Consider the following 21726-nt stretch of genomic DNA (forward strand, 5'->3'; position numbering starts at 1 on the left):
GAGAACATGCTCCTCATCATCCTAGGGAGGGAGAGAGGGAATGGGCGGGAGGGTGACTACACCCTTAGATCTATAGAGAGGCAGGGAACACGGATGGAAGCACAGAGCATGTGATTAGAAGAAAGAGGAAGAAGAGGGAGGGAGGGAGGGAGGGAGGGATGCCGAAGGAGAAAATGTGTGAGGGAGAGAGCGAGAGAACAAGGATGGGCGTACAGTATAGAGCACGTTATCAGCAAAGAGAGTGATGGAGGGAGAGGGAGGGAGGGAGGGAGGGAGGGAGGGAGAAAATGGAGGAGGAGAGAGGATGGAGAAATCTATCGAAATGTGATTAGACTGAGAGGGAGAATGAGGGAGGTAGGCAGTGGGGGAGGAAGAGAGGGAGATGGGGCATCTCCAGCACGGATCCATAGGAAACCCATTCACTTTGAAGTCTTGTTTACCCACATCAGACGCCGACGCACACAGCAGGGTACGAGTAATTCAGTTAACATACTTTATGGAGAGAGACCGTGCGAGACAGAGAGAGAAAGAGAGAGAGAGAGAGCGAGAGAGAGAGATAGAAAGAGAGAGAGAGAGAAAGAGAGAGAGAGAGAGAGAGACTGAGACAGAGGCATACACCAGAGCATGTACTATTCATCTGACACAGCCTCTGCTCTGATCCAGTATGCAGTTGCACACGCAAACACACACACACACACAACACACACAGAATAACCAAGAGTGAAGATGGCTTTTTTGGCACTGCTTTTCACATTAGTTCTCTGTCATCCAATTCCACTCCACGGATTTCACACCCTCTGGTAAAACTGTGTTTTAATGTATTGCGATCTCTGTCGCTCATCTATGATTGCACAATCCTTTTTTATTGGGAGATTCTCAGTCACTTGTTTTGGTCCTCTTTGAATGTCAGAACGCTGACGCTGAATACGTCACAGCAGAGAGACACACGTCTGTCGTCTTTCACCAGGCTGGAAAAAAAACCAAATCGTATGACGTGTGATTCTTGTGAGGAATGGATCAGCTCTGTTGTGTGTTGTGAGGAGATGAGGGAAGAGCCAACAGTAGGTGCTCTGAGTTCTGTGCGGTTCTGGAGTTAAAAACTCTTGTCTTTGTTTTAATAAAGTCTCACTCTGTTGCAAGCCTCAGAAGACCGGCTCCCATTCCAAATTGAATCATGCTGTCTGCTGCCTTGTCTCCTCGCTTCTCTCTCTCTCTTTCCCACTTATTCTTCCCCTTCCATGTTCTAGATAAAAGCAATAAGATATTCTGTGAGCTAGAGATAACATTTGTTTGTAATTATTTTTATCTTCAAAATCATGACACAACTCAATAAATATAGTTTCTGCATGGGTGTATGAATTGGGTCATGTCTATAATCTTCATGTATCTAAATGACTTTAGAATACCAAGGAAGATGCTTAATCTCCCCTTCTCCTTCCTTCTCCAACTTTCCTTTCCCTCTGCCTTCATCCCCCTCTCCTGCAGGTGCAAGACGCTGTGCGCTGTCGGATGGGGGGGTGCAAAGATGACAGTGAGAACTCGCCGGATTCCTGCAAGAACGGACAGGTGCAGATCATGGTGAATAGCATTTCATCTCATGCCATCTTGGATCCATTCGCACACCTTACACTAGCAATGAATCAACCTGTATTTTGTCCCCAGTAGAAATACGTTATTGTTCCTAAAATGTACATTCATTTCAGTACACCCTACTGCTCCTAATTGTTGCATTCCATCCCTTATACTGAAATCATGTTGGCCCCTTGCTCTGTCTTCCCACCCTGCCTATAAGGGTTTATGACATCTGTTATAACATTGTCATGACAGTGTTATGAAGGCCTTTTTTGAAGGGTAGAGAGGTTTCATATTAGTACTGAGGTTTTATAGTGGTCATTGTACCTGTTTTGTTTATCCAAAGAAAATTCCTCGTCTTTATTCAAACAGTATAAAGCTCACCTAAGGTTATTAATTTTTTTTTTTAAATGTAGCTAATAGTGTGATAAATCATAGAGACATGAAGTCCCTCACAATGTCGTTCCGGTCACCGTGTTCAGCAAATGCATGAGTTACTGCGACACTGACCTCGGTATCCCCCTCCTATGGCTCACCTACAGCCATTTACTCAAATCTCTTTGGTCTCTTGAATGCACCTGTAAGGTTATAGGGATATGACATTGGTACAATTGATTAGCTCTGAGGAAAATACAATGAAAATGATTACATTTGCAATATTGTCAGGTTGATGATCATTTATGAAACATTTACAAACAATAGGACTCATGCCAATGTGTTGTTTACCATTATCAGCGATTATGCTGTACTACTAGAGTATGACAGGTGATGAGATATGTACTATTAAATTGTATTCGCATTTTGTCCCACAGTCATTCTTTCAAAGAAGATAATGCAGATGTAATCTTCAACTAAACACTGGCTAGAGGCACAAACTAAAACACTGTCAAAAGCCTTCATAACGGTATTATAAATATGACATAACAGAACCATGACAGCATTATTAAAGCTTCATGACAGAGGGTTCACTTAAAGTATTACCAGAAACTCCCTCAAGAGTAAACAAAAGCCATCTGCTGAGAGAAGCCATTTTAAGCTTAGACTAAAATCTATGTTCCTCTTTTGGTTAGTTCAGATGCATTGGATTTGGTTCCCTCCTTTCCTCCCCTTTTCATGAATTGCCTCTCCTCCTTTTCTTGAATCTCTCCTCCACTCTCTCCAAACGTTCTTTCCTCCATCAGAAGTGTCAGAACGTGAGCTACTCCGGGCAACAGTGTGGTTCTCTGCGCTACAGCGCGCCCCCGTGTCAAACGCCATGCCACCAACAGCCCTGCCCGCCAGCGTGCCACCAGGGGTGCCAACATGGGTGTCAGCAAGGCTGTTACCATAGTCTGCCCCACAGCAACCATAGCCATGACCACAACGACACTCTCAACCACGCCCATAACCATGGTCATAACTACGCCCATAGCCACAACAGCAGCAACCCAGTACGTCAACTGAAGTAGATGCTATACTGTAGATGCTTCTAGATACTATAGATGTAGATGTACCACTTACAGTATTTTAGAGTGACAGAAAGGTGCAAGATTAGTTTAGTATTCCCGTTTGCCTAATGGGTTTGCCTAATGGGTATCAACAAACAGTATTTAAAAAGGATAGAAAATCAGGCACAGCACTTTTGAGATTAAAGTTACAGGTTGCACCTTATGTGTATAAATAGCCACAACTACATGCAGCGCTAGTATTATCATATTCTGGCTAGAGTACTTAGGCATGAGCAGGGGGTCCCAATCTGCGGTGCATTGCAAAAAATAATAATAATAAAAAAAAGCTAGCTACTTGTTAAGTTATACTAGGAACTAGCTCTTCCTCAGTAGGTGCCCCATTTCTGCCAGAGAATATGAATTGCTCTAGTCAAAGTTGTTTTTGTTGTATTTGATTGATGTTTTTAGACTTTGTGTCTTGGTTTTCTTGTATCTTTTGCTGCCGGAGACAGTCTTAAAAGAATAAGAAAACCCATGTTTATGACTGGTTTCTAGTTGTGGCTGCCGTACAGTGACAGAGCTCCTTAATGATCTCTGGACAAACGCTAGTTTGGGATGGCCGTGATGGTCGCTTGACCTCACTTGACCATCTATTTTGTTGTCTGCCTCAGATGATATCCCAGTGATGTCTTAGTGTCTACAACTCAGATGTTCCTCAGTGTTTTCCATTTAGCATGCATGTGTGTGTGTGTGTGTGTGTGTGTGTGTGTGTGTGTGTGTGTGTGTGTGAGAGAGAGTTTCACTTTATCCTCATTTGTCCGTTTAGTCCAGACCCATTTGAAATGCCGTGTGATTTGCGTACTAAGAGCTTTATTTTCCTCAGAGACCTGTATTCATTCTCTCCCTCTCTCTTTCAATTTTTCTGTTTCATTTTCCTTCCTTTCTCTTTCTCACCCCATCTCTCTTTGTGTGGGTGTATCTCTCTCTCTCTCTCTCTCTCTCTCTCTCTCTCTCTCTCTCTCTCTCTCTCTCTCCCTCTCTCTCCCCCTCTCTCTCTGACTTTGTCTCAGTGGCGTGCTTAAAATGCCTAATAGTTTAATATCCAAACAAAGGCTTTTGTGAGTTGGTCCCGTAGAGGACGGTAGGCGGTTCTGTTGAGAGAGGAGAGAGGTCTCTGCCTGCATGACAATGAAGCACATATTCACAGGAAGTTTGGGAGGTTTGAATGGAGGCCATTTTGGAGAGGCAAACTGGATTTGTCCTCATTCAATCCAATCTGGGGTTTTTTTTTTTTTTTTTTTTTTTTTTTTGCTAAGTCATTTGTGCTTATAGAACTAAGGAAAAGGCTGAGGTCCCTTAGGGGCAAGTTACAGGCTGCAGTCATCGTGGAACATTGTCCCACCAGGAAGGGAGAGCTCTGAAGTGAGACCAGAGTCTTTGGTGTCGTCAGTAGATGGCTGTGGTAGAACACGAAAACATAAGTGGTGTTTAGTCATTTTGCTCCTAATTCAGCGGTAGCTTTAAGTACAAGGTCATGGATAGAGATGAACATGACATATTTTATTAGACGCTGTTTTTCAGTCATTTCTAACAAGGGCCAGACAGTTCATGCTTATATCGTCGTTCCCTCTATTGCCAATAAAAGATAGACTGTGCGACAGGGGAGGCTGGTGGAGGTAGAAATCGGAGGACGGGCTCATTGTAAGCCATGAAATGGAATGAGGAATGGTATCATTACTGCGTGCGATGTCTCCCGCAGCGGTAGGATCTGACGTGTAGTACCTTTTCAGACATATCATACCTGTCCTGTGTCATACAGCACAATACAACATTTTGCCTCTCTTGTCTTTTGAGCTTGGTGTCATCCACCGTTACAGCTGTGTAATACCAAAACAGCATGAAGCATGTCTGCATAGAATTTTCGCGAAATTATCATTTTCATCTTTCAAGACAATTCTGTCTCATCAACGTGATGAATATTCTCAGTGCACTACCGAGTTGCGTTGCCTCATGTGATGTTGGGGAGTGGAAACGAATCATTTCCTATTATGTTTATTGATATGATGAGCATACACTCCATGTACTTCTCCTGCTCCATGTTGTCATGTCATGTAATACTGCTGTACAAACTTGCAGGTAGCCAAGACACACTCTCTTGCTTACACTCTGGTCTTACTCTCTTTCCTCTCCTCCACGCCTCCTCTCCTTCTCTCCTCTCCTCAGACGGACTTTGAGAAGGATGTGGACTTGGCGTGTCAAACAGGTACGTTTTTCCGCCTCTCTCTTTCTCTTTTATTTCTTCCTTTCTCTCTCTCTCTCTCTCTCTCTCTCTCTCTCACTTTCTCTCTTTCTCTCTTATCCTTCTCTGTATCCGATGAACATGGAATTAGAGCATTTGTGCACAGAGCTGTAACATTTTGCCTTTGTCCTGCCAATGAAATGTGATGGGGAAGACAGAGTCGTGGGATTACTGCGCCCTGTCAATAACGCTTATTTCATTCAATGGGAGCCCCCTGATATGCAGGAATGAGTCTGCAATTGGCTGTGCATGATGACTCCGCCCTTGAGGGTGTTCAAAGACGTGATGGAGCGATGGCAGGAATAATGATGTGTGTGTGTGTGTGTGTGTGTGTGTGTGTGTGTGTGTGTGCGTGTGTGTGTGTGTGTGTACAGTACAAATGTGTGTGAATGCGTTGTATATGTGTGTGTTTCTGAAACACTGTGGAAATCAATTAACACACAGTCACTTTCCCCCTCCACCCCTGCAGAGAGAGGACACCCATGTAAGTCTGTCACCCACCTGACCCTCCTAATACCGTACTAGGCCTGGGCCAGAAACAACCATTAGCCCCTCCCCTTAGCCATCACCTGTTGGGGGTTTGCAGATCCGAACGAATCTAATAGGTGTCAATGCTGCCAGATTGGAAGGCATCCCCATGTGCTTACACCTATCCGCTCCCCTCAGATCGGCTAACTCCGAAGGGGAAGTGTCTATGGGAAGGAGCTAAGGGTTGTTTCTGGACTGGGCTGTTAGTTAGTCACCATGCTAGCGTGCTCAGACCCAGTAGGCTCAGTCCTAACTTGAGACACGCATGTACTGTGCTGTACCTTGAATCTTTGCTACATCCACCATTGAACTCAATGGAAGACGGAGGGGAAAGTCAAAGTTACAGGCCTGGATCTCAATTTGGGATTGAGCTTGGAGTGACTAGCCCGGGCGGGCTGATTCTGACCATGATAGCATGAGCATGTTCTTTAGCATGACTGTGTTACTGTTAGAATGTTACAGTGTGACCAATTAACATCCAATGAAATATTTGGGGGTATGACAGGTCCTTTTAAGGTCCTTTTTTTTATTTATTTTTTTAACCTAAAACCATGGTAGTGTGACATCATTGGCTTCTAGCCATCAGCCATATAACACTGACCTTGTATGTCTGTCTGTTAGAATGAACTTGACTCACCAGCATGTAAGTCGTGTAGTGCAGTACTCTAATGTTCCCTTTCTTTACCAAACGAATGCATGAAACCACAACCCCAACATATGATAAGATAAGGTTAGTTTAATCTTGTGTTTCATTTTGGCTTTTAGAAACCGCATTTTGCGTCTTATCTCACACACACACAGACACACACACACACACACACGCACGCACGCACGCACACACACACCACACACACACACACACACACACAGACACACGGTAGGAGATAAAAAAAGTGATCCGTCACCGCTGGACAGCGAATAATGAGTTCCCATGGTGACCATGCAATGGAATGGACTGCAGCAGCAGGGGAATTCAGGTCCATTTCATTTGTACCTGACTGCTTTTTACACCATGTCACTTTCTCACAGCTAATAAAAAAAAAAAAGCCTGGCTTCTGGTATCTGTCTGAGAGAGAAGCTTACTAACTGAACTACGCTGCAATAAAACTCATATCATCGCAAAATGAGGCTTCACTTTTTTTAAAAGCTTTTCTTATCAGGTTCGTATCTCGGAGGTAGGGCCAGAAGGAGTCAGCGGGGAGGTTTTTCTCATCAATTTATTTATCTTATCTACTTTCCACAGTTTTAGAACAATAAATCAATGCAACTGCATTTATTCATGTTTGGTAGCAAGATGTTTGTTTGTTTTGAATTCATATTAATTCCACAGGTATTTGCAAAATCAAACAATTTCTGGAGGCTTAGCTGCCTCTCTGCTCCGCTTCTCTCTCTTTCTCTCTGTCTCGCCCATTATGTGTCTTGTTTGAATGTCATTTTTTGCATGTTGACTTGTAATGTCTCACTCACTTCTATTCTATCTATTCATCATGCACTCTATCTCTCTGTCCTTCCTTTATTCTCCCTCTCTTACCTCTTCACCTGATCCATTCTTCTTCTCTCCTTCACTATTTTCAACTATTGAATGCTCTCTTTTTTTTATCTCTCTCCTCTTGCCTCATGTTACTCCTCTCCCTCTCTTCTTCTTCTTCTTCTTCCCACACTATCTCCATCCTATTCTCTCGCTCACATTTTTGTTCTTTCCCAATCTCTCTCTCTCTCTCTCTCTCTCTCTCTTTCTTTGTCTCTCGCTTTCTCCCTCCCTCTCTCCCTCCCTCTCCTCCTCCTTTTCCTTTCTGCAACTGCATCTTTCCCCCCCTTTTCTTTCAATTTCTCCTCCTTCTACTCCCTCCCTCTCTATATCCTTCCCCCCCCTCCCCCCTCTCCCTCCCTCCCCCTTACCCTCTCTGCCTCCCTCCAGTCATCTTCAAGGAGGTGAACACCTGTAACCCTGCGACCATCACAGGGACCCTCTCCCGTATTTCCCTGGACGAGGAGGATGACCCCAAGCTGGCGGCCCACCAGGAGGGGGGGGTGGGGGTCAACTTCAGCTCCCTGCCAGGGAACATCCCCCCTCCCAACCTGCTCATCCAGGTGACGGATTAATCCATAAATAGGTAGTTTTGTCCTGACCTGGAAAAACTCTAGGGCCTCCCTGGTTCAGGTCATATTCACTTATGTACTGCGTAGATTGTTGTACTGTTCTTTCCGTTGGTGGCTAATTCTGATGCTAACTTTAGTTTCACTGCCCCACCAGGTCCCACCTCTGGGAGGTCTGAACGAGCTGAGTGAGACTCCTCTGAAGAAGGAGGTGAACGTGGAGCAGCAGAGACAACAGGGGCAGCAGCGGAGCGGCGCACCCGTCTACCTGTGCACCGAGAGCGGGCTGGGCTGGGCTCGACTGCCCCCTCCTCCAAATAGCCAGGATGGGAGTGGAGGAGGAGGAGGAGAGGGGGACTATATGGTGTTACCTCGTAGGACGGTTAGTCTCAAACCACCTCTGCCCCCCTCCCAAGGAGGCCTGGGGCTGGGCGGTGAGGACAAACCCCTGAACATCGCGTTGGAGGATCCCCCCTTCCCCCCGCCCCCGTCGCCCATGACCCTTCACCCCGCAGAGAGCGAGGCGTACCCGGCCGACTTCATCTCCCCCGGTGACCACAACATGAACATCGCCATGAACCTCAACCGCTCCTACGGGGCACTCAAACAGCTGCCTCACGGGCACGGCCACGTGCACGCTCAGGGGGGCCTCGTGCACGCTCACGGGGGGCACATGCACCCCCACGGGCACTCCCTCCAGCTGAAGCAGGGGCAGAGGCCCTCAGTGAGGCAGATCCTGGCAGGAGGAGGGACGGTCGAGAGGACCAGGACCTTGCCACGCAACCTGGGTAGCACCAACGCCAACGCCAGCCTCTCAGCAGGATCCCTTGAGGTGGGTATGGAGGGATGTTGGGAGGGGGGGGATTCTACCCGGGCAGCACCACAGCTAATGCTAGCCTCTCTGCTGAAGACCTGGAGGTACGGATGGAGAGATGAGAGAGGGAGGGATGAATAGATGAGAGAGAAAGGGGGAGGAGGTAAATAACTAAACACACACACACACACACACACACACACACACAGGGCTAAAACATGGTAATTCTAGCACAAAGTGATTGTATCATTACCAGGGCTCCTATTAGGAGAGAAAGAGGAGGGATGCATAAACAGTGGCATTGACAATAAAGTCATAGGGAGAATGGTGATTTTCACTGTCAAGATAATCATGGTATTTTATATGATTGCTGTGAGTATGTGTGTGTGTGTGTGTGTGTGTGTGTGTGTGTGTGTGTGTGTGTGTGTGTGTGTGTGTGTGTGTGTGTGTGTGTGTGTTGTGTGCGTGTGTGTGTGTGTATGTGCACGCACACGTGTGTAATCACCCTCCAGTCTACAAAGAGGCAGACCAGATGGAGTAAGAGAGACAGGATCAGGGGGAATACCCCTGGAGAATGTCTGTCTGTCAACTATAATTACACACACATTCACACGCACACAAACACACACACACACACACACACAATGACATATTGTTGACTTATAAGGATAATTAAAGGGGTTATCTGGGATTGGAACATCCATTTTGGGATTTTTAAATGAATGCTATATAGCCATTGATTCTTGAAGAATATAACTTATAAATGCCTCATGAGCATAGTTCAACTAGATTGTTTGTTGTTTTACTAGAACCCAAAATATTTGCTTGTTTTACTCCATTATTTCTAAACAATGCACTTGTAAACAAAAACTGTGGTTTCAAACATGGTTAAAGCTATAATGTTGTTCTCATGGATGGTCAGTCTTTGCATCCATAGCTCTGTCTATGAAATTGATAGTAGTTACATTTCTCCAGCCCCATCCCTCTGCGGTGTCCCAAAAAAGTGGCAGGGAGCCAGCTTTGTTGTTGTTTAAATTCCAGATTGCACCTTAAAGGAGAGTGAGACACATCCACTAAAGGACAGTGCAAATGCTTCATTTAGAAATTAGGACTTTAAGGGAAACTCATTAAAACGTCTCACTCGCAATATTTATGAGTATACTCATGAATATTTAGAAAAGTATTTCTTGTGAGAGACGTGCAGGTCCCCATGCTTAGTATTATATATAATTTATCAACCTCTGCTAGCATTTCATCCTGTTTGAATGTGCTTGATTTGGAGATGGATATCAGAAAGCAGCACTCAGAATTAAGCTTCGGGCGGTACTTCACTCTCCAACTCTAACATGAAGATGCATTATGGAAGGATTACTGGAATGTACTTGATTGCTTTTGAAATGGAGGGTTTTCAGTTTCTAGTGTTAGAGACACTAATAGAAAGGCTAACAAAATTCAATCTCCACAAAGTCTTACATAGCCCTCTCAGGCGGATTACGACAAGTACCAGATTGAAGGGGACAGGGGAGAGAGGAGAGAGGGATGGAGGTATAGGGTAAGAGGAGGGAGGGAGGGAGGGAGGGAGGGAGGGGGGGAGGGATGAAAAGAAACGCGTTTAGAGCGGTTTGTATCTCTGTGTATCTCTGGCTTTACCTAGTGGTCTAAAACGATGTGGGCCTACGTCATGTTGTTTGATGTAGTGCATATTTGAAGAAAAACTATTTTCTGCAGGGAAAAATCTTCTTTCGGAGTGTCACACTGTGTTGTGGCTTTGATGTTTCTTAGAATGGTTAGATGGATACATGGGGGCAGAGTAGTAAGGTGTCTCTAGGAAATGCGTGTGTGTGTGTGTGTGTGTGTGTGTGTGTGTGTGTGTGTGTGTGTGTGTGTGTGTGTGTGCGCGTGTGTGCGCGTGTGTGCGCATGTGTTCCCTCACTGAAGCGCTTTTGATATACATGTACAATTGTGCATCTGTGGTGTGTATGTACTCTACAGTATGTTACTCAGGAAACTCAATTTTCATGGGATAATTTTCTTTAAGGTAAGAAGAAGCTATGGTATCCTGCGAAAGAAGATACGATATCAATACTACCTTGAAATGTTGTTTGTGATGATGGGTGGATGACAACGTGTGCAAGTTAAAAAGTTCAGAGGAGTCCTCACATCCAAACACTCAGGAAACAGCAGTCCATTTTATATGTCTGTCTCTCCCCCTTCCTCTGCTTTTAAACCTTGGCTGCCATACAGTAGTATTATATCAGCAACTCGATGCTCTTAAAGACAGCATAGAGCTTTTAGAAAACTGTGGAGGGAATATTCCCTCCGCGATGTAATGTGTGCCTGGCAGCGGAATGAGAAGTACTGTAAAGTCAAGACTAGACGAAGCAGTATTTTTGTCTTCTGCAGTTCAATGGACCAATAGGTCTCTGCTTATTGTACCTAAATACACTCGGAAAGGAGAAGAGAAAGGGTTTCCTCAAAGAAGTGCAGATGCAATCAATCTTCACATACCGATATTGTTGTCTGGTATGGCAACATATTAATCCCATTGAACTTAAAATGAGGAATGGCTGTTTATTGTGAAGCAGTAAGCTCCTGTCATTTTCCTACTGGTCAACCCCCTCATCCGGCAGTATAAGGGTGTATGTTTGTGTGGTGTGTGTCCATGTGTGGTGCAGTGATCAAGGGGTCATCTTCAGTCATTGATAATGTCTTCTCTCCCCCTGCCCCCCTCCTCCCCCAGAGGAAAAGAGTACGGTACTCTGAGCTGGACTTTGAGGTAAGATCCCTTCCCCATCCTCCTCCCAGCCTGTCTCTGCTTCTGTCTGCTTCAGCCAGGTTTAAGTGATGCATACAGGAGCCAATGGCATCGCTAACCCCCACCCCCCACTCACCCCTTGCGCCTGTGTCTCCCTTCCATTTGACGCATTGACTTGGTCCAGTTCAACCATGCATAGTGTGGTGTGTCTCTACAACAAGGATCTTGGACCCCACTGTATCTAGCTAAATTTTTTCTTGACCTGATTTGACTTCATTGGCTGGTGTTCTAGAGCAATGGTCAAGTTTTGGGTTACGAGATCAGCTCTTTTTATGATATTCATACAGTATCATAATACATTGAATATTCAAATTAAATGTATTCATTAAGAAGACATTACTCAAAGTAAGAACATGCACAATGGGTCCCTGAGATCTTGGTTGAAGAAGAAACAGTTGTGTAGAGCGCTTTGTATGAGTGATTAAGTTAGCTTTCGGCAAATCTTGAAAGTACTGTATGTGTGATGGTAGGATTTTGTGTGTGTGTGTGTGGGTGTTGCGGACGATAATCGCTCCATGGAATGACAAACCCTGGGAATTCTGGGAATCTCCAGTCTCAAGCAGAATGTTAAACCCCTAAAACAAAACTAAACCCTTCCACTTGGCATCACTCAGTGAGTATTGGCGGTATTGGCTTCCCTACTGTCTTGTCCCTACCCTTGTAAAGACTGGAGTTTCGCTTTCCACTGCGGAGGCATCGTCTATAGTAGAAGGTATGTGTGGTATGTTGGGCAACTAACAGACTAACAAGCACTAGCGCTTATCTATAGTAACCTGGAGTAGGATGACGTTGCCCCTACACACTGATCTGAGGACAGTTTTTATGGTAATGGTAAGGATTTGGGGTAAGCTGATCCTAGATGTGATGGTTAAATCCTAGATCTGTGTGTAAGGGCATCTTCTACTCACAGCTAATCTGTCTGGCGTAGTACAGTATGTGCCATTTCATGATCCTTTCCACAAGGAGACTGGTTATCTCCTCTCTCTCAACTGGACCTTCTCAAAATGGCTGACTTTGTATGTTGACATAATATGTTTACCATAAATGTGATTTTTGATAGATTTGATAGGAATAGAGGGCAAGGTAAAATGATAGGAACAGTCTAGGAAGGTACAGTACATTGAATATATAGATAGATAGATAGATAGATAGATAGATAGATAGATATGACCATGAACATGAACATGAACATATATACATCGGCCTAACAACAGTAGCCTTCAATATTTGTGAGTCTGATACCAACCACCTAGGCTAGTATTTAGTCCGTTGTTTCCTTGAAGGTGGAGAACAGACTGTGAAAAAGAGCCTGACAGAGTGGGGGGTGGGGACAAGGAAGTTGGCTACACTCTTAGAAAAAAATATATATTTGAGGTGTCTTTATCATGGGTGACGGTTCTATGTAGAACCACTTCCACACAAATAACTAATTACAGTTCTTGGTACATGAGAGAGGGTTCTTTACGACTGTGAAGATATTGAAGAACCATCCTTGCTGGGAGATGGTCCTTCTCCACCATATATTTATGTTCTTAGGTTCACCACAGTCATCTATAGAACCATTTCATGAAAGAGGTGCTTTTTGGAACTGTTTTGCCTATCTCATTCCATGCAAGGCACCTTTGAAGTTGTGATGTTACGTGCATTAGCAGAGATGTAATACTGTTAGAATCAAACAAGAACTAACATCTCAGGTACATCGGTTAGTGAGACATTTAAGGTTATTTAGATTAACAAATAGAACCATCTCGGGTTTTTCACACATCCACACCTTCACACATCTATCTGTAATCTTCAGATCTTCAGATTGGTTCCACTCCCAACAAGACAGGTTGGTCGAGACTCTGAGCATCGTGTAGGAGCGTCACCACCTGTCCTAAGAACCCTATCAAGAAGAACCAAGAACCGTCTTTGGTGCTACATACTGTAGAACCCTGTCATGAAGAACTGTTTAAGGGTCCTTTGATTTGTCCCTTTAGGGACACCTTTTTTGGTGCTACATAGAACCTTCTCATGAAAAACCTTCTACAAGGGATTCCAGGTGGAACCCCTTGTAGAGGGTTCTACATAGCACCAAAAAGGGTCCCCTTACAGGGACAAATGAGGAACCTTTTTTTTATACTAACTAGCACCTTTTTTTCTAAGAGTGTACATGTGAAGGGACTAACACGTGAGATACAAGGGGAGCTCCTTTTCACACAGACACTAAGAGAGAAGGTGAGAGAACTAGCTAGCAGACAGATAGAAAGAGAGTAGAGTCCACACTCTCTGGTAATTGGAGGCAGTACTCTGAGTGTCTGAGCGTATGAGTGTCGCTGTCTGCCCCCCCGTGTCTCTCTTGACCTCACAGCGGAAGTGTCGATTAGCCACTGCCAAGCAGCAAAAGCGCTACCCATTAGCACGGAGAGTGACAAAGCGACTCTCCTGACAGGGACTACCACTTTCCTCAGATGAAGTTGTCCATTAGACTCTGATCTATGGTCAGTCCAGTGTTATGCTCCACTAGCAGTCAAGGTTAGGATTTGGGGACGGTAATCTGATTATAAATCTGTGCCTACGGGTAACTTCTACATGGAGCCACTTGCTAACTAATAGGCTAACTTGCTAAGTGCTAACATAGCTGACACGTCACAGCACAAACATGATAAAAACACAGCCAGTTATGATGAGAGGACGAGAGGACTCACGACTGAGCCAACTATCCTCCTCTTTCCCTCCGTTTTGCGGCTAGCACCACTCAGTCCTTTGGCCCCTTCCCCAACCCAACTACCCCTGCCTCTCCCCCCTTCGTTTTGCTTTTCTTTTTTATTCTGTTCATTTTTGCTGTACCTTCCTTTCCCTTCCAGAAAGTGATGCACACTCGCAAAAGACACTCTGAGTTGTACCATGAGCTCAACCACTCGTCCAAGTTCCACACCATAGACAGGTATAGCAGGGACCCGGCCATGTCCACATTCAAGGTAAGACTACCACCCTACAGGGGGGATGGGACTGGGGGGGCTAGCTGCTCTCCCTGCACCACAGTGCACCCTACCCCTCCCCCCCCCCCCCCCCCACCACCACCACCACCACCACACCACCCTATTCCCCACACGGAGTTCAGCTCACCACCACCTCTAATGCTTCTTCACTTAAATTCACTCTTGGGGCTACTGTAACCTGCACCTCTGAATAGATATAGTGTCAATCACTTCCTGAGAAGGTAGGGGTGCCCAACTGTAATGCCAGACAATTACAACATGGTGTGAGGGTTTTGTTCCAGCCCAGCTCTAACTCTCATGATTGAACCAACCAATTGAATTGTATTCACAGTATATTTGGATTAGGTGTGTTTGTGCCGGGAGGGAACAAAACCACTCACACACTGTACTGTATATCTCCAGAACTGCAGTTGACCACCCCTTGTTTTAGGCTGTCAGACATTTAAATGGAGTCTGACTTAGTGAGACTTGTTCACCCCCACCTGGCACATTATACATGTTGAATATATAGGTTTGGAATAAATTCTATGAGTGAAATATTGCTGGGTTAAATATAAGGATTTTGCACAGAAATTAGAAGATAAACTCATGCCTGTTTAAACTTTTTAGAACGTTGTGTCAGTTGATTGTGGTACCTGAAGATTCCAGAACTAACCCAAACTAAACATTATTGTTTATTTATTTGTTTGTGTGGTTTTCAATGTTTGAATGCCTTAAAAGTCTTCCTAATGCACTATTATATTGTGTTATCCATATTGATGAGAAACATAACTACTTCATAATCAAAACACAATCTTTTGATCTTTGAATCCTAGGTTATTGAGATTGTGCAATAAGTAACTTGACTTTCATTGGTCAGGCTGCAATTCATTCACTTGGCTCATTAGTGCCTTATTGACTGTCTATTTGTCTGAGTCTGTGTGTGTGTGTGTGTGTGTGTGTGTGTGTGTGTGTGTGTGTGTGTGTGTGTGTGTGTGTGTGTGTGGTGTTGTTGTGTGTTTGACAGAAGCTTCTGTGAATCATTAATGCACTATTAGCAGCAGCCTAAGGAGCCCAAGCTAGTCTACAATGACCTTCAGAGGGTCTATTTCATTAAGGTTTAAACACACACACACACACACACACACACACTTCATCTCATCTCATCTCCAGAGTCGAGTGCATCAGGCCATGAGTTATTCAGATACAGTGCTGATTGAAAGTTTGTGAACCCTACAGGGATGGTCATTATTTTTGTATAAAATCTTAAAATGAACTTTTTCTAAACCCCAATTCACAATAAAGACATTCCAAATAAAAACAAATATATCAAAAAAATCTGATATATTTTCATTGTTTATTTAATGAAAGTGGTTTATATAACAAAAACTGCAAAAATATGTGAACCTCTTCAGTCAATAGCTTGTGGCACCTCCATTAGCAGCGATAACTTGGAGTAAACGTCTCATATAGCTACTAATCAGTCTCTGACATCTGTATTGAGGGATTTTTGGCCACTTTACACCTTACAGAACTCAGCCAATTGAGTGAGGTTTGAGAGGTGTCTGGCATGACCTGCCCGCTTCAGGTCCTGCCACAGCATCTCGATTGGATTTAGGTCAGAACTTTACTTTGACTTGGCCAATCCAAAACACATATTTTTTTTCTCCTGAGCCATTTTTTGGTAGATTTGCTTGAATGCTTTGGGTCGTTGTCTTGTTGGAAGACTCATTTTCAGCCCAGCTTTAGCTCCTTGACTTGGCTTTTCAAGAATCTCCTGGTATACCTCAGAATTCATGGTTCCCTTCATGATGTGGAGTCATCCAGGTCTAGAGGAGGATGACATTGACATTCCCACAACCATGCTTGACTGTTGGGATAAGGTTATTTTGGTGGTAGGCAGTGTTGGGTTTTCGCCAGACATAGTGGTTTTGATTGTGACCAAAAAGGTAAATCAATTTCGGACTCATCTATCCAGAGAATGGACTTCCAGAAACCTTCAGGATTGTCCAGGTGGTCTCTGGCAAAGTTAAGACAGGCAGTTTGGTTCTTTTTTGACAGCAGAGGCTTCTTCCGAGCAACCCTCCCATGAATGCCATTTCGATTCAGTGTTCTTCTTATTGTTGAAGCATGCACAGTTACCTGACATGCAGCAAGGGAGGTCTGCAAATCTCTAGATGTTATGTTTGGGTTGGCTTTTACCTGATTTATTCTTTTTCTTGTGGCTCTTGGGAATATTTTGGAAGGGCGTCCACTTCTAGGCCGAGTTGCTGTCATGTTAAATGCTCTCCATTTGTAAATTATTTGCCTCACAGTGGACTGATGGAGCTCAAGTCTTGTTGAGATGATTGTATATAGCCTTCCCCAGACTGTGCTCTCACTACCCTCTTCCTGATGTCCTCTGAGATCTTTCCTCTTGGCATGGTGTGTTTTGCATTCACCTGTAACACAAAACTGACTAGGTTTCTTATCTCTATTTATCTATATTTATAGTCCCACCCAAACTCTTTCCAAAAGATTTCTCCTTTGATTGGTTCATTTGGTACCCAATTATTTACCCACCTGATTCTACTTACCTACTTGATTTAACCAATGCAACATGGGGTTCACTTATTTTTGCACTTGCACTAATTTCTTTATAATTTTGTTTTTCTACTAAACGCATGATTTCCTCTAAACCAACATATGGAATTGGTAAATATAAACCTGTTATGCCAGATAAAAAAGACTGGTTCTGATTAAATAAAGATTCCATGGTGTAAACAAAAAAAAACAAAAAAAAATCTATAATTGCACATACTTTCAAGTAGCCAGTCTGACACCTCTTATATTCCACCTGCCATACACATGCACACACACACACACACCCACACACACACACACACACACACACACACACACAATAACACACAATAACACAAGAAGCATAAGGACAATTTGAAGTAAAACACCCTGAATAATGCACACGCACACACACATTTGATGTAGAGGACAGGGCGGATGTGCCTAACTCAACTGCATCCATTAGAATAAAGTAGACACTGCACTTAAAAAGTGAATAATTGCACTGATAATGCTATTAGTGTCAGGCCTTTGACAAGCCCCAGCTTGAGTTCAGCATCAATGCTGTCAACCTCACACTTTCAGAGTTACCCAGTCACTGAGATGCTGACTGTACAGCAATTATGGAGATGTGTGTGTGTGTGTGTGTGTGTGTGTGTGTGTGTGTGTGTATGTATGTGTGTGTGTGTGTGTGTGTGTGTGTGTGTGTGTGTGTGTGTGTGTGTGTGTGTGTGTGTGTGCGCGCGCGTGTGTATTTTGTGTGTGTTAATGTGATAGGTTGATTGAGTTTCTGAGTCTATAATTACTAGTTCAATAATGACATATATGTTGTATAATAATTGTAAAAAAACACAGACAGTGAATGGATTTTCATCTCATCCCATTATCAACATGAACACTATCATGTGAAACGTATAATTACTATATAAGTGCACATTATCTTGTCTAAAGGATGAAATTACTAGATTAAATTACTACTTGTACGAAAGGATGAAATACAAAAATATAACCAGGGTCACATACAAAGCTACTTTTTAGACACTAAGAAATTTATCCTCAGACTTTGGAAGTTGGTGTGGATTATTATTGACTTCAATGAATCTCTGCAAAGAGCAAACATATTTCCATATAAAATACCAACATTGAGTCATTCTTGACATGAGTGCCTCCTTAATATAGTAGCTGAATACAGACATAAATATACATAATGAATTCCAATATGGAATCCATCTATTGATAACCAACAGCTAACAGGTATCCATATGAATCAATACATGAACACAGTCCTTTTTACCTCAACACAGCTACCTCAGTGACTAACCACAATAACACCTCATTGCCTTTAACAGCCTCTGTCCTCTCAATGTGCCAAACGCCCTCTAACCCTTAACGCCTGACCCATAACCCATCTAACCACCACGGCCCCTATTCACACCCGCAGGTCCCCCCTCCCCCACCACCGAGACAAACCGAGCCATCGCTAACACGCAGAATGTCCCTGGTATACAAAGAGAGCCAACGTAAGCATGCTAAACAACACTTAAACAGAACATGTTAAACCTTTAACCTTTAAGTAAAAAAAACAAAACATGGCTTGATTTACTACATGGTTACTCCATACAGTATATTGCTGCTGTAGTTTCTCTTTTTATTTCATACCTCAGAAATAGTATGCGATTAGGCATGCTAACAGTAGCTGTCTGTGTGTATAGAGCATAAAGAATCCTTGTCGACTGTAGGTACTGTTTATAAGGGGAGAAATCAATGAGGCATAACATCGATAGAAGCAAACTATCATTGTAATGTTAATCGTGGAGTGAACCAACTCATGTTGTCATAATGACCCATTTGCTAGGACCCAACCAAGGACCCTCCTCAGAGCTACCCCCTCCCCACAGTGAAGTGACTGTGTTGATGGACCCACAAAGTGTAGATCTCACCCCCTGGTGTGGTGCTGTTATTGACTTGATCCAGAATATGGTTCGCACCATGCGGCCGATGCTTCTGTAGTGAGACTGTAATGTGAACGCCACTGCTCAGTTCAAAATCAACCCTATGCTGCTATGCCTAGTGATGGGGAAATAAAGTATGGGGAAGTATTGTCTGTGGAAATAAAGGGAAATCAGAAATAAAGCAGAAACGTCTACTAGACCTTTTAGAGGGGCGAGATGGAACTCTTACCAACTGATTGAATGAAACTGGGTTATGTTAGGTGATACATGTATTCAATCCCCATAGTGAACACATGGACACGCATAGCAGGCCGGGAGATACACATTGTCAGCCGCAGTGCAACGTAGCTGGCGTTATGAGGTGGTGGAGTTCCTTGCAGAAGGGCACAACACCGTCGGTTCACACCTGAGTTGTCAGGTAACACACCTGACGGCATTAGAATTTGAACTGGTAACTGGCCTGCCTCTCGCGACACACATGGGAAGTGTTTTAATAAGAGAGGTTGGGGGTTAATATTGAACTGGGCGTACAATACATCTGCCATGCTGCAACTAAAGCATGGAGAGATGGCAGTCTGTGAGGTGTTGTGGCTATTTTGACACTTGTTTTAAGTGTGTGAAGCTATACGTGTTTGTGTTGTTCAGTGCCCTTCAGTAAATATGACCTAAACACTATTAAAAGAAGTGATAAATCCATCAATAACAACAAGCCAATGAAACAAACAGGTTTATAACCACCTCATAAACCATTATCTTCAGTCCATAAACCAAAACAACCTTCCATAAAAGCCAGGCACTGAAATGGACCAAACACAATGTGCTCTGTATGCTTATGGAGAGCTCGTCATTGGTCACTGGTAAGAGAGAACATCCCTTTCACGGATAGCTTAAGAAAGAAGTGAATCGTTTCCTTCTCTTGAACAGTAGGGCTGACCCGGTATGCTGGCCAATGAGCACATGAGTGGATATCAGAAAATCACACACGGACACACACGGACACACACACACACACACACACACACACACACATCTTTTATACCTTCCCATCTTATCCAATCTTCTGCCTGATGACTGCAGTGGGCTTAGAGTGGTCTCTAACATACCCAGACATGTACCAGCTCAGATCCAATCCATCTCTCTCAATCTCCTCATTTTCCTCTCCCCTCACTCACTCTTTTTTATTTCAGCTTCCCACCATTTGCTTTATGACCCCCTTCCCCTCAGGATTATGGGGTCTCTCTCTATATAGCCTATGCTTTATATTAGCAAGCAGCGCTAACTCACCGAGCTAACACGTTCGGCTGATGCAGTCTTGAAGCCGGTTAACCTCTAAGTGATGACAGAGGCGCTAGCCGAATAGCGCTTGCCGCAGCCGGGCCCATATGGGTGCAAATGGATGGAGCCTGTGTTCAATCTATTCTAAGTAATGGAGACACTACAAACAAACCCAGCAGGGGCCTGTGGCAAGGGTGGATAGAGAGGGAGGGAGGCAGGCCGCCTGACTGACTGACTGACTGACTGACTGTTGAAATATGTATTAGCCGTAGCGGCTGTGCTATTGTTTAGATTCAAAATGGCTTCTCTCAGTCACATCATATATATGGAGATCCCCCATCTCCCTCTCTCCCTCTTTCTGTCTCTCTTGCTCACTCTCTCTCTTTCTCAGATATGGTGTACTATAGGCCTACTGTGCATGGCTCTGTATAAGACCATACTGGTAAACCTGACAGAGACTGGATGGGCATTCATTTCAGTTGTGAAGGATTCCAGAATGTACCTTTGTGTGACTGTGTTATTGAAATGTTAGCAAAAGTGTTGAAGCTTCAAAAGGTAATTACGCTAAAGTAATCAGAATGCTTTGAGGATACCTCATGCTAAACTGAGATATGTAATTTTCAATGAGAAAGACCTATTGCATTGTACTGAGTCAATAAGGGCAATTTGACTGAGCCTCAGGTCTCTAAGTCAATTTTCTGACATCAGGCTACAGGGCTCCAATTTCCGTATTCCAGTATTCTTTCTCTCTCGCTCCCTCTTGCTCTACCCTCTTCCTTTTCTCTGTGTTCTATCTCAATCTCTCCTCTATTTCTCCTCACGCCCTGAAAATGTTCCCTCTCACTCCCTCGCCCTCATTTTCTAATTGTTCCTCTAAACTCAGCTCTCTGTTGCGCAATCGAGGCATTAATTGAATAATTAATTCCTCTCATTAGACTGTTTTTAATTATTTCCTTGCCCCCTTCTCCACACTGAGTATAAACTCATCATCTGTTTTCTCCCTTCCACACAAATTGCCCATAAAAACCAAGGGTTGAAGCATTAGCGTGCTAGCTCTCCCTGGCTCTATCAGTGGGTCCTAATGAGGAGACGGTTAGCCCAGGCGGAACGGAGCTAGCGCTAGCTTCGCGCACCAAGAGGCACAATGCTAATTTAGTGTCCTTGGGCCAATTAGGGTGAGGTGAAAAGGGCTGAGGCTCTAGCAGGAGCTGTTTATGGATGAGAGTGCGGCCCTGGGTTGGACTGCACAGGCTGGGCTGCAGCAGGCTGTGTCTGTGTGTCTGATTGCTCATTTGTTAGCGATGTGTAGCCCTAATAGATTTTATTTGTGCTGTATTCACTGGACATGTCTCTTTGAAGCCCCCTATTACTGCAACAAAAATCTATTTTTTCCCCCCAACTCAAGGGTGAGCGGTACTCAAGAGT

General features: G+C 44.0%; 1 protein-coding gene across 1 annotated transcript in view; it reads left to right on the forward strand.

Moving 5' to 3' along the window:
- The window catches only part of adgrb2 (adhesion G protein-coupled receptor B2), a gene marked incomplete at both ends in the record, with an annotated part of 134998 nt that overhangs the window by 108393 nt on the left and 4879 nt on the right, over positions 1–21726 (forward strand). The window contains 7 exon segments of the mRNA XM_083680401.1: positions 1486–1578; positions 5223–5262; positions 5768–5782; positions 7745–7917; positions 8081–8755; positions 11478–11513; positions 14399–14512. Of these exon segments, the coding sequence (XP_083536527.1) occupies positions 1486–1578; positions 5223–5262; positions 5768–5782; positions 7745–7917; positions 8081–8755; positions 11478–11513; positions 14399–14512 (1146 nt within the window).

The sequence above is a fragment of the Argentina silus genome (genome assembly GCF_951799395.1).
Source record: "Argentina silus genome assembly, chromosome: 11".
Taxonomy (NCBI): domain Eukaryota; kingdom Metazoa; phylum Chordata; class Actinopteri; order Argentiniformes; family Argentinidae; genus Argentina; species Argentina silus.